The following is a 20,189-nucleotide window of genomic DNA, read 5'->3' on the forward strand; positions in this document are numbered from 1 at the left end:
GGCAGCTGCTGAAACTAATGACTAACTGTGGCAAACCTGAATTTGAATTGATCACGTGGGGCTGTTGCAGATTTAGAGCCCTGTTGGAGTGGGTGTCTTCTTGTTAACAGACCTGTCAAACTCATAAAAAGAATTTTTTATTATTAGTTTTTTTAATAGCAGCATCTCATCTATGCCCACACTAAACACTGGAGAGAGTTGATTAATGACACACCCACTACCTGAATTAATTATTAAGAATAAATTAGTTTGTCATCACAGCCCACTGCTCTGCACATCATCCACTGGAGTGTCTGTAGGTTGTGAATATTTTAAAGTTATGATGGTCTTTTTTTCTAAACAGGAAGAACTTTACCCAGACGACCCCAACGTCTCTCAGGAGAGGAGAGACAACAGACAGGTACATTTGCTTCAAACAGCATCACAGCTCGATTGCATAATGTAATATAAGTTCCGTGTTTTTATCATATGCAGCTTGAAGTCCAAACAGATGAATCCCCTCATCCACATGATAAAATAATAATTCTGTAGCCCAGATAATAACAAAAACTCATTCGCTGTTACTGTGATAGAAAGCGATGGGAGACAGCTGAGCTCAGTTATGTGCTGCTCTGCTGTACCTGAGGAATAATAACATATTTATGCTGTTTTTATCTTTGTAGGAGGAACTATTACCCACACAGAGTCCTGCCCAGTTAGAAACATTGGTGGAAACCTCCAGTCATTCTCCAACATCCTCCTCAGACAGAGAAACAGACACTACACATAATGTATGATGTCATTACAAAATGAATGTGAAACACAAAAATTAAAATATGTCCAACAGAAGTCTCCTCTAAATTAAGACAGAAAGCCACATAGTTGGGAGATATCTATAACAGTATATATATGTATATATATATATATGTATATATATATATATATATATATATGTGTGTGTGTGTGTGTGTGTATCTGCTTTTTTAATGTCTCCTGATTTGTCTTTTCCTAGGTTGTCTTGACAACCGTTGACCAACTTTCTCCCCCAGTGGTTGAAACAGAAAAGGTATGGCTGTCCTTGTGTCCTTGGTGCTTATTTGAATATGTCACATTCACCATGTTGTGTCACCTCTGAAGTGGTATGTCCGCTGTCATATCCCTAACTGTCCTTTATTGCTATGACCAGGATGAAGTGTCACTGCCTACACCTCCCATCGCAACAGAAGAAACAGACAAGGTAGAGTTTTAATTTTAAATCATATGGGCTTGAATCTTAACTGAATGTTTCTTGCATGCCTTGGAATGCAAATCTCTTTTAGCTACACTTAACACGGGAAAGTGATGGACAAGTGCTTGAGATGAAGGATGGGCTTCACTTTCTTCACTCTCTATAAATAAGCCAGGCTTTAAGACTTGACATCACAAGCACTTGGCATCATATTTCAAGAGCTCTTCTTCTTTCTACCAATGAAAATTTTACCAGTGCAAAGAAGGTTGCACATGTTTGTATAAGGCTAATGTGAACACAGTGGGAATAGAAATATACCATCATAGATTTCGTAATTCCCAAACATTTACCAAAGCATGAGAGAGGACAGCATTTTTGAGCAGCATGCTTTCAGCATTATTCCTCTAAAGCTTGTCTGAATGAGAATGAGCAGAAATAGTTGCCGAGTTCAATGCTTCAGGAATGATTTGCTACTTTACAAAGAAAAATTTCCAGAGAGTTACTTTTAATACTTTCTCTCTCTCATTTTTTTTAAACAGGACATCTCTTAATTCCCAAGAGACTGTGACTATAGAGTGTTAAGCATTCATAAGAAAGCACACACTACATGGAGAGGGTGAATAAACTGTGAACTGTTTTGCTGGTGAGGAGCCCTGAGCCTGAGCAACGTTTCATGAGGAAGGACTTCTTTCCACACAGAGACGATGCCACTCACCCAAACCTATGGCCGTACCAAAGTTCATATCATGTATGAGGTCTATTTTTGAGTCGAGCTCTATAGAAAATCAGGCACCGCTGTTAGAATATCAGAATTGTTTTCCTCATGTCCGGGTTTTTTATTCTTCACTTTGTTCAATGTAAACTCTGTTACTTTACTTACCTTGTCGACAACTCCTAATTTATTTATTATTATTATTATATATTATATCACATGGATATAAAACACAAAACCTTCTCAAACATGTGCATACAGTTTAAATACATATTTGCTTTTGTCAAATTGTACTAAAATTTTATTTATTGAAACATGGAAAATATCTTGTCGTTTTACTTCACCAAACATCTTTACCAATGGTATTATTGGTAAATGGTATTATTCAATATGTGGTGATATTATAAGCAGTTTTGCCACATCAAACACTCTTTTCACTGGTGGAATTTTTCTGTTATCACATTGTGCTGTCTGTGTTTAACCTAACCCCTGTGTCTGTGCATGTATTCCTCAGTAAAAATGTTCAAATAACCTTCTAAGAAAGCCTGTGTCTTCCTTTCTCACATTTCTACAATCAATCAACACACATTACTGCAGCTGTCTGATAGGAAACATCATAATTATTTGCTCATGAGCAGTTTTGGGGGACTTGACAGGTGCCCCAATCACAGATCAGAGTGAAGAAAAGCGCCCCCTGGCCTGATTCCATGGTAAGTTTCACCTGGGATTATAGAAGACAGACCAATAATAAGGAAAAAAATTACAGTAGTGATATATTTTTTTATATTTTAGGTGTTCATGCCAGGTGCCCCAGGTGGAAGAAATCATTTCAAAGGGGCACAGAAAGTAATTATTTTCACACACTATTTCCAGTCTTTAAAAATTAAAACTTCATACATGTGACTCAGTTTGCATAAAATAAAATCTCTGCCATTGTCTGTGGACCATATATGAGATCGCACCTTCATTTGAATTTCAGCATCTGCCCTCTGGAGCTCAAGGTTACAACAGCTGGAATGTAAGTAAAATGAAAGATAATAAGTATTAATCAAAATAATGATGCCGTGACTTATAGGTACGCTGGTTTATGTTATAAAACTTTTTTCTCTAGATGAAGAAGCAAGAAAACCCTGACCTTCAAGCACATGCGAGGAGGCAGAGGCAAGAAAGGAGAGGGAGAAAGCGATACAGTGATACAGAAAGAGAGATTCATACAGAAATACAAGGTGGAGCAGAGGAGCCGACTGAAGCTGAAGAAGTGGAGGAGAGGGGAATGGAACAAGAGAAAGGAGTAAAGACAGATGGATATGGAGAAACAGGCCCTGATCAGGTCTATGAGGAGGAGGAGAGGAGTGGAGACTACGAGTGGGAGACAGAGGAGGACGTCGATCGAGAGAGGGAAGGAGAGGAAGGGGACCTGGAGAGAGAGAGAGAGAGGGAAAGGCTGGAGATGGAGAGAGAGAGAGAGGCCGAGCTGCAGCTGGAGAGAGAAAAAATGGAGAGGGAGAGGACAGAGCAAGAGGGGGAGAGAGACATTGAGAGGGAGAGGGAGGAGTGGGAGAGGAGGAGGGCGGAGATGGAGAGGAGAAGAGAGGGCGGTTATGATGAAGAGAATGGACAGCCATACCCATACCCTCCAGAGTATTTTTACCTGAAGGTAAGGGCACAAAGTACTCACCGTATACACCTTACTCATTCATCCTGAAATGTTCAAAAGTAGATCAAATAAATGTCTGTTTTAAATGTGCAGTACTGTTAATGTGTTGTGCATTTCTTACGCAATAGGGTCAACAAGGTGAAAATGGAAAACCAGGACCAAAGGTGACTAAATGTGCTTTAAACATTCACAGAACTCTGTAAAACATGGCCAAAGACACATGCAATCAATAACAACTTTTATACATCTAATGCCACATTAGCGACCCTGATTTAAAGGCTCAGTTCACGACACAAAACATTTTCTCACACAATGTACCCACAGGTAACTAGCCATGCAGTAGGTTTATTTTTGCCAGATTGTGAGATAAACGTCTTTGAGATCTCTGCCACAAAGACTAAGTGGCTGCATCCAAGCTAGCAGCTGAGTGAGGACTTACGCACAGTGATGCTTTGAGCTGAATGCACACTGACATGCTCACAGTGACAGCGCTAACATATTTATCAGGTTTAATCTTTACTATTTATTTTCATCATCTTAGTTTAGCATGCAATCACAACTATGTGCTTTGTAATTTGGGTGAACAGACCCTTTAAACTGAAACACAGCCTTTCATTGTCAGGATTTACTGAGTCACTGATATCGTCCCGCTGATTATACTGGTTAAAAACATTGTAATCAACACCCTAAGACCACAGAGAGAGAGAGAGAATGACAGTCGCCACATGAAATGTGCCACCAGTTCATAAAAATATCATGGCTGCTCTCCCCTCCTACCCACATTGCATCAGTAGATGACATCAGAGCTGAGGGAGAGTTTCTCTCCCATCTCGGCTGTCAGTAAAGACAGTTGACTCCAGGCCTTTGATGTCCCCTCTGCTCTATTTCTGTTTGACTGCGAGGCAGTAGATTAAAGCAGACATTAATAATTCCCCTTGTTAAACATACTGACAAGTCTGCTTATTCTTTTGTGTGTTTTTTATTTCAAATTCCTCTGTGTTGGTTTATTTTAGCTCATGAAAAACAATGTGCTGAAGTGCAGCTGATGTGAACTGTTTTTGTCCACACTTTTCAGGGTGAAATTGGTGAAAGGGGACAAAAGGTAAATGCACAGTTTATTCATAAGCTGTTGTTTAGTTTTGTTGTTTAGGTCAGTTAGTTTTTTAAATTTAAATCCAAGAATTGACAGTTTAATTGAAAGCAATGACAGTGAAACATTGTGTGGAAATGTTTGTTGTGTGTTTTTAGGGAGAGCCAGGCATCGGCCACAGAGGTCCAGAAGGGCAGGCTGGTCCTCCTGGACAGAAGGTGAGGTTTCCCTCCTTCCTCACTCTTAAAAAGTAAGAAAGGAAAAAATTACATTCAGTCTCTTATTAGTAACATCCTCTCTAAATCAATTTATCCCCACAGTCTTTTTCATCATGTTCACTTTGATTGACTGTGTTTCTCATCGTGTTTTTAATTTAAGGAATTTAATTGGCTCAGTGCTTCAAGCACTAATTCAAAATTGTGTTTGAGCATATTAATTGATAAAGGAAAAAAGGACTTTATTTGAAAGCAATTATTTAAAAGTAATAGATGAGCTGAATAATTACATGAACATGAAACAAGTGACCTTTAACTGTGTGTTTATCTTCCAAACATTTCAATTGACTCTATCATGCTCTCCATTTCCCTCTTTCTCTTTCTGTATCCTTGCATTGCCTCAGGGAGAACCAGGTGAATCAGGGCCTCCAGGTGCTCAAGGGATTCAGGGTATTCCTGGTAATGCAGGCATCCAGGGTTACCCAGGCCTTAGGGGTCCTCCGGGGGACCCAGGACAGCCGGGCAGAGAGGTACATCATCTTAAATCGACTTACAAGTTGAGCCATTCAAGTTGATCTGGAAAACTGAAGACAACAAAATGTGTGAATGGATGCTCTATGATTGTAAATGAATGCAGAAGTGATGGAGAAGGTTGTACTGTTGGATTTAAAAGAAAAGATGTTTTGTTTGCTGGTGCAGGGTGATCGGGGTAAAAGGGGGAAGAATGGATCGCCTGGATCTCCTGGGCTTCGAGGACCACCAGGAGGTCAAGTAAGATAAAACAAATGGTTATTGCAAGAGCTGCATCTGATTTTACAGATATTTCATGGAGCTAATGATATTTTCTTTTACAACCACTATGTCTCTGTGTTTACTAAAGGGCCCTCTTGGTGTACCAGGGGTCAAAGGAGAAAAGGTACAAATACTATGCATATATATGATGTATGATGGCACTTACTTTTACTTTGTTTTTTCCATGATTGCAACATATTGTAAGACCAGCATGCTGCTGCTACAAACATATTATGTTTGCATGAACTCTTCATTCTGTTGTGAGACAGTGTCTATAGCGTCATAATTTTACATTTGCATTTTTTCCTTCTTTTTTTTGCCTCTAAAAAATGCCGTGTAATGTTGGTGATTACTTTATCTTATCCTCGCCAGGGTGACAGTATTCCTGGAGAGCCTGGTGCCAGGGGCTTGGCTGGCCTCATGGGCAGAAAAGTGAGTTGATTTCAACGTACACATCAACAGCATTTTGAGCAATTTTAGTCTACGGTGACAGTGAAATTTCTGATCTCAGCTTATGAAATTTCACACACCACTTTGTGTGGTAGTTTAGGATGATCCGATTCTACCTGGTCTACCTATTAAGGCACACAGTATTCAGTACACAACTGCAATGTTGGTGGATTATGCAGAAAACTTAAAATATTTATTTCCTTTTCAGGGTGAAAAGGGCCCTCCAGGTGTTAAAGGAACTCTTGGGCATTTAGTAAGAAACTTCTTAAAATCAAACAACTGACTACATTTTTCATATAAGACCATTAGAGTTTCACTTGGAGACAAACCACTTTTCTTTTACCTTTCTTACAAGGGTCCAAAAGGTTTGCGTGGCAACAAAGGTGAAAGGGTGAGCTGTTATTTCACATGATTTATCACAACTGTGTTTGACAAAGTATAGTTGCACTTTTAAAATAAATCTTGATGAACCTTGAAATGAAGCTTTTCATAATTCTTTGCGTAATTCACTGACTAAATGAATCACTATACTAACAATGGAATATTATGATGTTTGAATTTCAGTAAACAAGACTTTGTAAGTTATTAAAATTGCCTAAATTTTAATGCCTAGTAAACCACTGTACCATCTCATCCAAAAGGTGCCATTGAAAGTTAGATTGAGATGTGAGTGTTACATTGGTAGGTCGAGCTCGCGCTTTTGCCACCAGGGAGGATAAATGATACCTTTTTGGACCTAAGTGTCAGCATAGCTGTAGCTTTATGTTGTTCTATTTACAGTACCGTTTCTGCATGGTGCACAAATAGCACGAAGGAGCACCAATGAACAACTTGACTTTGTCCACCTGCATGTACTTTATTTACACATGACCGACTGTTTTCATTTCAAGATTGTATTGTGCCATTCATTTTGAAGAGTCTGTTTGAAGTAGATGCAGGTTGTGTCGATAGGAGTAGTGCCAGTTTTCAGTCGGACTTTCTTCATATTTGTTTGTTTCTTCTCCACTGAAGTGTCACAACTCTGTAACTCATTCTTGTCTAGCGCCACTAAACTTTGGTCGTATCGTGTACAACAACCTTACATGACATTTTATCAAGGATGGATTATATTGGACTGGATTTTATTGTACTGTGGTGGGATTTAATAAACGTGTGAAGGCTCTGCAATGTTCCTGTTGCAAGAGATATAAAGTAATATATGTACTTTTATTGACAGCTGGAGTTGAGACAGTCTGAAGTTCTGAAAGTCATTTTTCTTTGCAGGGCGACCGTGGGTTACCTGGAGTCAAAGGAGAAAGGGTATGATGGTTTTCATGTTTCTTTATAGCTAAATCAGAAAGTCAATGGGTATTCACATTACATTACATTTGCAGCTTGTATTCATAATTGAATCCCTCCCTACAGGGGAGTGTGCTTCAAATCCAGGGACCTCGTGGATTTAAGGGTTCTAAAGGAGACGCGGTGAGAGTTGTAGTCGTACTCTATTGCTCAGTAAATTTACATTCAAATAAAGTGACGTGAGTAAAGGACAATATTTGCCTGGTTTAAATTCAATGTAACTCCATACAACTTTATATATTCCCATAAGGGCAGCTGTACACAGTTTCTCTCCACCCAGGTTCACAAATACAGGAGAACAGAAGGAAAGTACTCTCTGAATGACAAAGCTAAAACAATAAAAGGCTACGAGCCTAAAACAGTACATGCTGAATTAGGAATACAGGCTTTAGTAATATACTATATATACCAAGCACATCTTAAAATCACATATGCACATTTACTCCATTTGTTTCAGGGTGAGCGAGGCCCACCAGGCTTTGATGGTGATAAAGGAGAGAAGGGTGAGGACGGTCCTCCTGGAGTCAAGGTAATAAATCCTGAAGTAAACTTTTCAAAAACGCAATGAAAAATACTTTTCCACAAGACATTTAGAGTTTTGCAATGCAGTTCACAACAAAGGGTACTGGAAAAAAACTCATTGAGCGTATTTTGAATTGTTTTTAAAAGGGGCTAAAGGGTGATGCAGGCACAAAGGGAGCACTGGGACGGTTTGGTGCAAGAGGACCAGTAGGCCAGAAGGTAAGGAAGGGGTCATTTTAATATTTTGCTATAACAACATTAATTTAACCATTCTGTACTTATATGGTAGTACTGTGTTTTGAATTGTCTTCTTTTCCAATAGGGAGATCCTGGAGAGCCAGGACTCAATGGAGTGAAGGTAGAACTACAGTGCAAACACAAACAAACACCAAAATTCAGTGTTAACTTCAGGAAACCACATACAGTGAAACCCATAATGTGACTTAAGGGCCAACATGGGGACCATGGAGTGGATGGGGCAAAGGGGGACAAAGGAGATTTGGGACTTAAAGGCCAGAGGGGCAGTCAGGTATTATGAAAATCAATACATAATCAGTCAATATCCTTGTGATGATTTCGAAGATTCAAGATAATTTTGTTTTTTCTTTTTAATTTATTTTCACAGGGGGATCCAGGAGAACCAGGCTTACCAGGAGACAAAGGGGAGAAGGGAGAGAAGGTGGAGGCAGCTACAATTTCCTGCAGTTGTTTTTCACCCCATCTCTGTCCCTTTTGGTTGTTTTATTTAGCTTACGTTTTCTATTTGCAGGATATCGCTATACTTTAATCTCTGTTTGTGCTGTTACATTCTTGCTGTTACAGGGTTTCAGAGGTTTTCCAGGACGTCTTGGGAGTCCAGGCCTGGATGGAGAAAAGGTTGGGCCTGGATAAACCCCTGATTAGACCAAAATAGAGCCATACATCAATTACAATGTTATCTTAAGAAATCATGTCAGTAATCTAGATAACTCTGTGTATGCAACATCCTTTCTTTGCAAAACAGGGAGATATGGGTTTACCCGGCACCCCTGGCATAGCTGGACTGAATGGACTCACAGGGCGCAAGGTAAACAACAAGTGTGCACATATTTGTCTTTCTTTCTTCCCCAAATATACACAAAATCCCTGATCTCATCATGTGATATATCACTTTAGGGTGATAAGGGAGAAGCAGGCATTAATGGTGTTGATGGTGATCAAGGAGTGAAAGGAGAAAAGGTTGGTAAATTAACATCAACGTCACTGGTCATTATACATCCAATTTTACCACTGATTATTTGGTCATCACACCTGTTATTTGTTATAATCCCAGGAAAAAATATTCTAAAATGTATTGTTTTCATATACACTGTTGCCCATAAAGTTGGAATAAAATGTTTTTTTTTTTTTACCTCTTCTCATGAAATGATTGTGACAATGTGATTTATTCTTGATAAATAAAGTGTATATCTTCTCAACTTTATTGATCAAACTCTTCCAAACATATCACAGTGAAACTTAAACCACAATTAACCTTTGCAAACTGTGTATTCAGGCTTTAACAAAATTGGGCTATTGAACAATTATTCCAACTTTATGGGCAACAGTGTATAATGTTCTGTGCAGATAGGAGCCATCATCTGTTAATTTACTTCCTACTTCCCTCTTGCTCCATGCAGGGTGCAGCAGGTTTTCCAGGTTTCCCAGGGTTTAAGGGGTCAGCAGGGACTCCAGGAACGGATGGAGATCAGGGACCAGCAGGACTCTCAGGATCCCGTGGGAACTTAGGACTTAAGGTACAGTATTCCTACTTCCTCAGTCTACTGGAGTTATATTGGATAATACCGACTTCTAATTATCGTGCTGTATTAACGTTGCATTATTGTCCTGATAAATGGGAAGAAAAACGTGGGCCGATTATCAGAATTACAGATTAAATTATTGCAATTTTGCTTCTCCATTTTCTCAAGATAACAAATAAATGGTAGTCTAGTTATTCTCCTTTGACAAGGACTTATTTGAATGTTATCTCTCTTATCGGTAGCTCATCTCTGCCTGTGTCAGATCCTCATTTCAGTAAAATTGTTGATCAGTGATCTCCCCTGTCGTATCTGTCAGGCTGAGCTGACATGGATGCACTAATAAGCAACACCAATGGAGCAGTCACAGTGTGCTTTTGACAAAACCATGATTTTTATCTCAATATAATGGTACAAATGATGCAAAAATAACACAATTTAATATTTTTGCTGGTAATACTGGCAGTGTAAAAGTGTCAAAAGTAAATATACACATGATTAACTCATAATTAGTTTTAGTAATTTGAAAAGAACAGTAAGCTGTTAGCACACAATAACACACCCAAAATCCACGAGCACTCCGAGCTTCCCCAGAATTTTTTAATGGCTGGTGCACACCAATAGTGCAGTTGAAGTCCCTACTTAAATGAAGTATACCGATGCGAAAACAAGCCTAATTACCACTGCCTTTAACTGACTGGTGCAATATAGCCCCCTCTTTAACTAATACTGAGGTATGACCACATTAAAAAACCATGGGGATAAATCAGAAACTGCCATTAAAATACATGTACAGTGGAATATTTCTCCTGAGGGTGTAAGATATATCTATCAAATATGAAAATTAATTTCTTCAAGAACAAGTCTAAGTTACAAGAGAGGAGGAGTGAAAATGTGAGAGAACACAATGAACAGAAGCTTGATTACAGTCTTCTCCATGTCTGTGTCTTGACTGGCAGCATGTACACTGCAGCAGTGGATACAGCGGAGACATGTCCTTAATTAACACACACACACACACGTACACAGAGGTCTATTTCTGTCTGCAGCTTTCAAGTAATATCTTACTCAATTAGCTCCTTTCAGCTACAATTACCAGACTTTTAGTGTTGACAGAGAGTGGCTGGAAACATCTAATGAGGATATTTCAAGGATGCACCTAATTGGTCTGCGTTTCTTGCTGCTAAAAAGTGAGTGGTGAGATGTGCTGCTTTCTCCTCGTTAGCATAAAGTTTTTAATGGAAAAAAAACAACAAAATAAAGTAAAATAATTTACTATATTATGCTGTTTTCGTCTTGGCCAAACAGGGGGAGCGGGGCAGGAGGGGCAGATCGAAGCCATGTCAGAAGGGAGAACCCGGGACTCCAGGACTGAGAGGAGAGAGTGTGAGCGTCAGACATGAGCACACTTTTCTAAACAAACTTGCAGTGGAAGGAACCAAGTCTTCACCCCTTACTGGCTAGTGTCTGTAACTCATTTGGTTTTCTCATTCACATCATTTAACAATGGTAAAACAATGCTAAAGATAAAACAACAATGAGGTCCAATGAGGCTTTGAATGCACATGGCTGTGATGTCATTGTTGCTCATGTAAATAAAAGCAACTGTATCCTCAGTTTACCTTTTTTTATTTATGGTAGGTTAGATTGCATTAACTGTATTTGTAGTGTAGTGTGTTTATCAACCAGATATAAACAATTCAAAAATAATAATAGTAATAGCTGCATTTAATTTTTAGTGACTTCATTTTGATTTTATTTACACCAAACTTTCCACTCCATTCTGCACCACTTTTTCAACACTCTTTTGACACGTTTTCATGTTTCTGCCAAGTTGGAGATATCATAAATATACTTTGTAAATATAAATATACTTTTTAATATAACTTAAAGTTTGACATTAATGTGTTGTAGCTCTGCTGTATGTATTTATGTTACAATATGACTATGAATGTGGTAATTAATCTCGTGTTTTCAACATAGGGTGTTCTGGGTCTTGAAGGAGGAAAAGGGGAGAAAGGGGAGCCTGGACTCTCAGTACGTGTTTATCACACGCAAACAAGCGTGCGCGCACACACACACACATGCATTTAATATGTACTTCAAAATTGAGAACACAATGAAATGACTTTGAGTCTTCTCATTCTCTCCGTCAAGGCGGAAGAAGTGAAGGAGCTTGTCACGCAGGAGGTGTCAGAAAAGTGTGGTAAGATTGTTTTTGGGTGTGTGTGTGTGTGTGTGTGTGTATGTGTGTGTGTGTGTGTGTATGTGTGTGTGGTTGTTTGTTGTAGAGCTCCTGTGGCAGCGGTATGGCACCCATGTGTGTTGTGCCATCTGTTATGTTCTCTCAGAGGAACACACACCATGGTCACCGAGAATCCACAACACACTTACAAGACACTTAAAGCATAATTCTGCATATTGCCAACCTGTCCCCAATAGACCTTTTTCACAAAACACATTTCGACATGTCACAGTTGGAAAAGCACAGGAGTGTTTTAAATCTAACCTCAAAACGACTGATACGACCTTTGTTCCTATTCTTAAGCAATTTCTGTTGTCTTTGAGTTGAATTATTATTCATTTCTTTTTATTGTCTTTTTTGTAGCTAAACAGCACTCTGTATCCCTGGTTCTGGGAAGTTCTAATAACAGTGTTAGTACTTAAACTATTAAACTATTACTTAAACTATTATGTACAAATAACTTGCTTTTAATTCAATGTAGAATTTATTTAGATTTTACTAATGTTTGAGTGCATATATTCCTGTCTAGTTAAACTCCAGCTAATGTTTCTCACATTTTAATCAAATCTCAATTATTTATGTATTTACTACATAATGTGAGTTTGTAAGACAAGACTTGATTCCCCGTTATGTTCACCACACACTTTTGCTTTTCAAATATTTGTAATTATCAAGAGGCGGTTGATGTGAAAATGCAAACATACCTACATACATATATAAAATAGGTGATTTTGACATGGAATATCATAAGCATGAATGATCTACTTGCCGGCTAATAGTTGCATGGATCTAATCCTAATCCACACATCTAATACCACAATAGTATTGATGAAAAGATGCGTTAAGACCAGGTTTGAAATACCTGAAATTCTGATTTAATGGCCTCAGACTCAGACTAATGGCTTATCTTATTTACTTAAATGCTGTCAATAAAAATGTCAGCGATTGTGTGTGTACAATGTTTGTATCTTTACAGGGCTGGAGTACAAGTTCATGGTAAAGTCTGTGGATCCAGATGGAACCACCTCAGTAACTGAAGAAAGAAATGAGTCAGATGACGTGGTAATATCCCTCAACCGTGACCGCCATGAAGAAGGGATGGAAGAAGAAGTGGAAGAATATGGAGAAACAGTGGGAGAAATGACCAGTCCTGCACCTGTGATCCTCGAAGAAAAAGAGATCCCAACAAATCACACTGGTAACAATAATTATTTCAATATTACACATCAACACCAGTGACTTTTTGCTGTTAGGTGTTGTCATATTCCCCTTGGGTCAAATGCACAGATGTCTGAGATACTATAATTATCGAAATTGCTCACTTGTCCCCAGAACAAATTTATGGCGTGTGACCAAATGTGTGGCCAAATGGCCAAATGGTTGCATATGTCATACTTATGTGTAGCAGCTGTGATGTGGGCAGTTTAGTCTGCTGTGAGTGTTGAGATTGTGGGGACTTCGTAATGCAGCACCGAGTTAAATGGTACCATAGCCTGAATCATGTTGCTATGGTTACCTGCCGTGGTACAAAGTAGAAACATTTGTTTTAAAGCTAAAGGGTAATATGAAAAAGAAAACTAAAATGTGGTGAAGTTGGCTTAAGATCTGCAGGCATATGTGTTTCACAAGAGGCTCCAATAGTTCTGTTATTACCGAGGCCATCAGCATCAAGATGAAAAAGCAACCAGAAAGCTAAACAAAGGGTCAACATGTATCAGGAAATCACACAGCATTTCATGAAGCTCATTAGTGAATAAAACCCCCAGGCAAGAACAGCTTTCTGCATCCCAATTTATTTTAATTCTTGCTTCAGGTAAACATAAGCAAAAAACTAATCAACGAGCGAGTCTGTCATTGCCCATTGTCAATGTCAGCATGTTTATTTATAAATTACAATCTTTAGATGTATGGCAGTGACATTTAGCTCATTCTGTGTACAAAATAATGAATGTGCCCAAGCACCACGGGCCACACTTCAATATTTATACTTTCATCTGGAGATTTTGAAAGAATTTTATAAAAATTGCCACCAACCTCTGCACTGTATCCAACTGTCTGTGACTCTTGTTGTTACAAGGAATCTGCTAAATTAATACTAAATTAACAGCACGGAAAGGGAGATGGTCACTGTTCCTTTAATTCATTCATTATATTAACTAGTCTCATTGGAATAAAATCTTTCTACTGCAGCTTCTTTATGTGTTAACTGAACCTTTTCTAACTGTATAACAATTTGCTATGAATGGCCGATTCCCTGACGTAATGTAGTTTGTTGTCAGTGATGTTGTTTGATCAGATCTGATGAAAAGAGATCAACACAGCAAACCTCATAGCCATGTACCTAAAAACATGTTCCTTCTAGCAATCTCAGTTACTTTTTAATGATATTTTTGGAGTTCCCCTTTCAGCCGCACAGCAGCACATGGATTGTGTAACTCTTTTACTGTATTTCCCCCTAACCGAGCACTTGCAGATTTACGGATCATTTGCACAAAGAGATCAAAAAGACTGTATATGTTGCTCAACTACTTGGAGAAAAGTTGACCCTCAAAGTTAAATGTAAAATGAGTCAAAGCACCAACGGCATTCATTAAGTGTTCCAGTCAAAGTGGTTCCTACTTGGTCTTTGATGAATGAATCCACCAACCTGTAAAACTTCACATCGAAGTTGTTTTCCTTCAGATGCTCTTGAGGGAGAGACTGTGGAGTGGGGACAGAGGAAGAAAAGAAGGGTATTTGGAGCAAACGCTGCTGGTGAGTGGCCAAGACAACTGATTTCCTTCTCATCTTTCTGCCTCCCCTCTTCTTTTCTTGTTTACTTGCTCCATATATCTGTTTCTCTGCGTATTTTTGTAAGCTATGAGTAATAATTAGTTGCTTGGAACTGTTAGAAGCAGAAATCAGGAGAGAATGACAATAAGAAAACATGCTTCATGAATGTTTGACAGCTTGTGCTAGATTTCATGAAGCCATTTATCAATAAGAATATGTGGTGAAAAAGATCTGAATTGTTATGAAGAATGTGGTGACTAAGGCCTGTAAGTCAGAAATGATAAATAAAAAAAACATTGTTAGCATCTAGTTTGCAGAAACACATTCATATTAAAGTAATAGTCTCACATTTTGGGAAGTTATTATAACTTAGCTATAACTAATAAGTTACAATTACTTATTTGCTGTCCTCCTGAGGTTTAGATGAGTTGGATGTTTAGCCTAGCTTAGCACAAAGACAGGAACTCATGGCTCTAAGCACACAGTTATATACAATTTATTTACTCTATGTATTATAAGATAGCTGTTTTAGTGTCATCCAGTTCTCCATAATAAAACAAACAAACAAGCGTTCCTTTTACGCAAACCTTTGTCGCAATGGTTCAGCAGGTTCACCTAATTTGTGAAATTTTGTCAGATGTTATTTAATGCTGCCTCACAGCAGCTCGTAATAATATCTGTACCAGGCATTGTACACACCAGTGGCCCAAGTAATATCTATGCATATTTGAGTGACATAGATGTCAGTATACAGGAATAAATAAGAGTGAAGTCAGTAATCCTGCTCATTTTCATTGAAGAGTGGGATTTAATTTTTGCAACATATCCAACACCTGACATATGGGGAAATACAGTGAACCAGCAGCATTTCAGAAAGGTGTTTTTAACCTTTTTATTCTAAGCTTCTTTTTTTTTTTACCTTTTGAGGAACAGACCGCTGCCAGGAGCCGATGTCAGAGGGGGCCTGTTCAGATTATGTTCTGCTCTGGTACTTCCACCCTCGATCAGGCGAATGCAGGCCGTTTGTGTACGGGGGCTGTGGCGGCAACAGAAACCGATTCTCCTCAAGACAAGAGTGCCAGAGTCGGTGTGGGATGGAGAGGAGTGTTAGGGGGATTCAATCAGATCACAGATGAAATATACACTGTAACAAATCAGCTTATCGAATGAGTGAGAATTTTGGTTGTGCATTGTGAATGGGAGGATACCGTAGATGTTCATTAAGGCAATGCAATACTCTGTTCACCTTAATCACAGTGATACAAAAAACATATTTACAAACCCTGGAGATGAAAGTAGAAACTAGAAACAAAATTCTGTACATAACTTTGTAAAATGTTATAGTTTTGTGTTTTATATTGGATTTATTTATATATTTTAACAGCTGTTTCTTGATTTGCTTTAAGGACAAAGTGTTGAAAATCAAAATGTGAATGTTAAACATGCAAATTCATTAAGTATCTACATACTGACTGACAGAGTTTTTGAATGTCGTAAGTGATCACTATCAGTACACTACTGAAATATTAAATCCGTCTTTTCTCACTGTCGTGCCTCTTTCTCCATTGTCACCTTTCTCATGTTTTGTCAATTGCTCTGCGTCCTATGTGGTGTGAAAAAGAAGAATCTGGTCGCTGATTGCCTGCTGCCACCTCCACCCTTACATATGTTCCTTCAGCAGGGGGTGTTATGGGTCAGGCTGGGAGCCAGATGAGGGTTCAACAGGGGCCCAGTGAGGGAGATCACGCAGGGACTGTTTTAGAGGACTCTCCATCAGACCCACGCAGCAGTCACAGGGGATTCCTGCGTGGGTGTTGATGTGGGGGCAGCGCGCATTCAATTTTTCTCTTTTTTCTATACACAAAAAAAAAACAACACAACTTGGATTCTCAGGACGTCATTGGTTGATATTTTAAAGAAGCTGCAGTGCGTTCAACATTACAACAGGGTTATAATTCAATGTCTGCCAAATCTCCAGTGCAACATGCTGCACCAGCTCCACCACCAGGTTTCTTAAACTGAAGTCAGTTCCACAAAAGATTGTCACTGAAAATAGTCAGTATTTAAAGCAGAAATTCCATCATCTCAAAGTCTTTCACCACCAAGCCTCCGGAGGCTTTCGTCATATTAGTCACGATTCTGTGCTGTAATGTACTCCCACACGCTAAGACACTTTACAGATCTGCAAAATGTGGTAATGAAGTCTACAATGACACACTGTTCGCTGTTCAAGACCTAAGATAGATGCCACACTGCAAAAAAAAACACTTCAGCTTTCAAATTATTTGTAGAAATCTCATTGATAAACCTTAATATTTATTTGTTTGTTTGCACAAAAAATACAACTAAAAGATATCATCAAGACATTCACATACACAAATACAGACACACTTTATACGCACTATATCTGTGCAGCCTTAAATACTGTAGACAAAATAAAAAAGATAATCACATTAACTATGAATAATCAGGGATGGAAAGGCTATTTCAAAATAAAGTTGTGTAGATGAAAGCAGAATCTGATCCTGCTCATAAAAACATGGCTCTATAGTACTACTAGTACTGAAAAACTCAACAGCAACAAACTCTTTAAGTGTTTCTCTATAAAATTGAAACTTTATCACTAAAGAAGTAACTAATACTTTTTTACAAAACATTCTCAGCCATTTAATAAGTTTACCTCAAATACTCATCAAAACCTTTATCAGGACTGATTGGCTGTTGCTGAACTTTGATTGGTGCACAGAAATGCATGATGTAACCTTTTTTCCAACTGATCCCTGCCCACTTTAAACCAGTAGGAAAAACTAGGACAAATAGAAATCTGTCATGAGATATAACAAACACTGTTCTAACTTTAGCAGAACATGTTGTAGGACCCCAGCACTCATAGTAAGAAACTGACTTAAGCTTAATTTTCATCCATATCTCAGCCTATTGACATTCTTTTACTTACTGAAAATAAGACTTAGACTACCAGACTAGCAAAAGGCCTTAATGTAGAACAGCGGATGAGATCTCAACACATCCTATTTCCACTGACTAACAACAACTTCAGCCAGCAAAGTAATGGAAGTGGGGTTTTTCCATTGAAGTTGAAGAGAAGCAAGTAATTCCATATCAGGCATCAATTACAGAGCAGAAGCGAGAGTTGGGGGACATCTTATTGCTGTGTGTCACACACTGTGATTACTCCAACTGTGAAGACTTACAGTTACATTAATCTCACAATGTAGTTGCTCATTAGAGCTTGACCCAACAGGCTTTGATCCTCTCACTCCTTCCATGCTCTCTCCTCCCTTTGACACTGAAATATGCATCACTGCAGGTGGTTCCCACGGTCCGCGGTGCCTGTGCAAAGTTTTAATTAAAATACATTGTTCTCGCTCTCTCAGATCTTAGATATCAGTCTTCTTTTGAAATCAATTAGTCATATATATACATCTCAGAAATCATGCATACGGGGTATAAAGTGTTATCAAACGCGGTGTCACTCATTTGATCCAATGGAGAAATCTGATGGTTAAAACTCAGTGAACTGTGCACCTTTTATGGATGTCACACATGCTGAAAGAGGCGACAATGTACCTGATATATTTCAATAGCATGTTTGAAATGCCATGCATTAGTGAGGAATCATAGAATTAGGAGGTATTACAGTCTGTTAAATAAACTTTCATTACAAAATATATATATTTCTAAGTAATTTGTAACTTTCACTTTTCATGTGTACGTTATAATGAGAGAGATATTGGTTAAAACAAGTGGTGCCACTTTCTAATAAGAGTTTATAATGGGTTTCTAAGCTCTAACTAATGACTATTAATGTTTAATACATAATTCATTGATACCTTTCTCAGTCATCAATAAAGCCACTTCTGGGTTGTTTCAGGTTGTGAAAAGCAACACACTTGTTTTCTTTTCTTTTTTTTTTTTTTAACAATTTCTGTAGTTCATCAAGACTCCTCCATGAAAAGAGTTCGAGAGCCTGTGGGAAATCCATTTATTATCAACGTTTCAACATTTACAGCTGCAGTCATGCTGGCATACAGAATTGATGGTTTATTAGACATTGAGAACCCCATGATGATTCACTGACAGCAGGTTTATTCTTGCACAAAAAAGAAAAGCATCAAATCATATTTGAGAAGCTTGACATAGCAAATGTTTGACATTATTGCTTTAAAAATGACAAAAAATGATTCATTGATGATTAAAAAAAGTTACCAACTGATCGTTAAATCGATTGAGTGACTCATTCAGCTAATTCTATCTTTGCACAGAGGTGTGAAAATAAATGTATGTCTGCTGTACACAAAAATACACGTCACAATATGTCATTAAGCTATATATTTTTCATAGAGATTTAAGTCTTCCGTGACCTCAGTATGACACTGGGCAAAATATTCATAATTCATTGTATTCTTCTGATTTATATTTGATGTGATTTGAGTTTTAGAAAGTGTTTTAAATGGTGGAACTGTCCGTGGTGCTGAAGCAATCAGACCTGCCATCAAACATTAATGAATTTTAATTCTAAAATATATTTATTTGTCAGCAAAGAGTTCATTCAAGGCGTACTACAGTACAAAAAACCCATCATCTTAAGGCTAAAACAACATCAAAGTCTTAGGCTGCATGAAAAAAAGCAGGTTTTTCCTTCTCTCTGTGGTCGTGATGCCTCATCTTCACCAACAGGAGGTCACATTTCCCAACTTTTTTTTTTTTAATGTACCACTACATCACTGCATCACAACCAATGGGATACTTCAGAGCAAACAAAAATGTCAACGAGATGACGTTGTTGCTGGCGTAGGGCTGCATTTAGATGGCTCCTACTAAATGAATGCAGTGGGAATGGACGAGCAAGACACACTGCTGGTCAGACGGTGCGCACTCCTGACCTCCGCACACATCACCGGCGCATCACGGTTTCTTATCACACTGTTACTTGGGGGGATTTTCTGCCTGTTTGGTTTTTCTTTGCAGGGATACGTGTTGGTTGACCTCTCCAACTGTATTCTTTATTATAGGACACGAGTGGTAAGTTGTGCGCAAATTATTGCTTTACATGTTTGGGACCCAGTTGCCTTTAAAATTGACTTTTGCTCCAAAATGGGCTTTAAATGTTCCCGTGAAAAGGACTTAGCACTTTTCTGAAGACACGAGCTGGACTAACTCTGAGATATCGATCTCAAAACTAAATCTTAAGAGTCCTAAAACCTCATTAGTAATAAGAGAAGGGAGAACTATAAATAGAGGAGAGTATTTCTTTTGTAGATGGACATGTTTAGTTGACTAACCCGAAAAGACAGAACTAATTACATCTTATGTTAAGATCCACTTCATTCTCAGCCCGTTTTCTCTCACTAAGATTAATACACTTAAAGACTGTACATTTTTTCCTCCTT

At 38.3% G+C, this 20,189-nt stretch overlaps 1 protein-coding gene across 1 annotated transcript in view; it reads left to right on the top strand.

The window, feature by feature from the left end:
- col7a1l (collagen type VII alpha 1-like) overlaps positions 1 to 15,914 on the top strand; it is a 49,750-nt gene extending 33,836 nt beyond the window's left edge. Inside the window, exons 74-107 of the mRNA XM_070854227.1 lie at positions 344 to 400; positions 663 to 770; positions 992 to 1,045; positions 1,166 to 1,216; positions 2,576 to 2,629; positions 2,712 to 2,765; positions 2,899 to 2,937; positions 3,031 to 3,576; positions 3,705 to 3,740; positions 4,652 to 4,678; positions 4,825 to 4,884; positions 5,286 to 5,411; positions 5,581 to 5,652; positions 5,762 to 5,797; positions 6,046 to 6,105; positions 6,332 to 6,376; positions 6,479 to 6,514; positions 7,387 to 7,422; positions 7,528 to 7,584; positions 7,919 to 7,990; positions 8,131 to 8,202; positions 8,306 to 8,341; positions 8,432 to 8,512; positions 8,609 to 8,662; positions 8,806 to 8,859; positions 8,987 to 9,049; positions 9,139 to 9,201; positions 9,642 to 9,758; positions 11,070 to 11,147; positions 11,745 to 11,798; positions 11,919 to 11,967; positions 12,983 to 13,204; positions 14,689 to 14,760; positions 15,712 to 15,914. Coding sequence (XP_070710328.1) covers positions 344 to 400; positions 663 to 770; positions 992 to 1,045; positions 1,166 to 1,216; positions 2,576 to 2,629; positions 2,712 to 2,765; positions 2,899 to 2,937; positions 3,031 to 3,576; positions 3,705 to 3,740; positions 4,652 to 4,678; positions 4,825 to 4,884; positions 5,286 to 5,411; positions 5,581 to 5,652; positions 5,762 to 5,797; positions 6,046 to 6,105; positions 6,332 to 6,376; positions 6,479 to 6,514; positions 7,387 to 7,422; positions 7,528 to 7,584; positions 7,919 to 7,990; positions 8,131 to 8,202; positions 8,306 to 8,341; positions 8,432 to 8,512; positions 8,609 to 8,662; positions 8,806 to 8,859; positions 8,987 to 9,049; positions 9,139 to 9,201; positions 9,642 to 9,758; positions 11,070 to 11,147; positions 11,745 to 11,798; positions 11,919 to 11,967; positions 12,983 to 13,204; positions 14,689 to 14,760; positions 15,712 to 15,914 — 2,844 coding nt within the window. The remainder of the gene's footprint in view (positions 1 to 343; positions 401 to 662; positions 771 to 991; positions 1,046 to 1,165; positions 1,217 to 2,575; positions 2,630 to 2,711; positions 2,766 to 2,898; positions 2,938 to 3,030; positions 3,577 to 3,704; positions 3,741 to 4,651; positions 4,679 to 4,824; positions 4,885 to 5,285; positions 5,412 to 5,580; positions 5,653 to 5,761; positions 5,798 to 6,045; positions 6,106 to 6,331; positions 6,377 to 6,478; positions 6,515 to 7,386; positions 7,423 to 7,527; positions 7,585 to 7,918; positions 7,991 to 8,130; positions 8,203 to 8,305; positions 8,342 to 8,431; positions 8,513 to 8,608; positions 8,663 to 8,805; positions 8,860 to 8,986; positions 9,050 to 9,138; positions 9,202 to 9,641; positions 9,759 to 11,069; positions 11,148 to 11,744; positions 11,799 to 11,918; positions 11,968 to 12,982; positions 13,205 to 14,688; positions 14,761 to 15,711) is intronic.
- The last annotated feature ends 4,275 nt before the right edge of the window (positions 15,915 to 20,189 follow it).

Source organism: Pempheris klunzingeri, chromosome 22, assembly GCF_042242105.1.
Source record: "Pempheris klunzingeri isolate RE-2024b chromosome 22, fPemKlu1.hap1, whole genome shotgun sequence".
NCBI lineage: Eukaryota > Metazoa > Chordata > Actinopteri > Acropomatiformes > Pempheridae > Pempheris > Pempheris klunzingeri.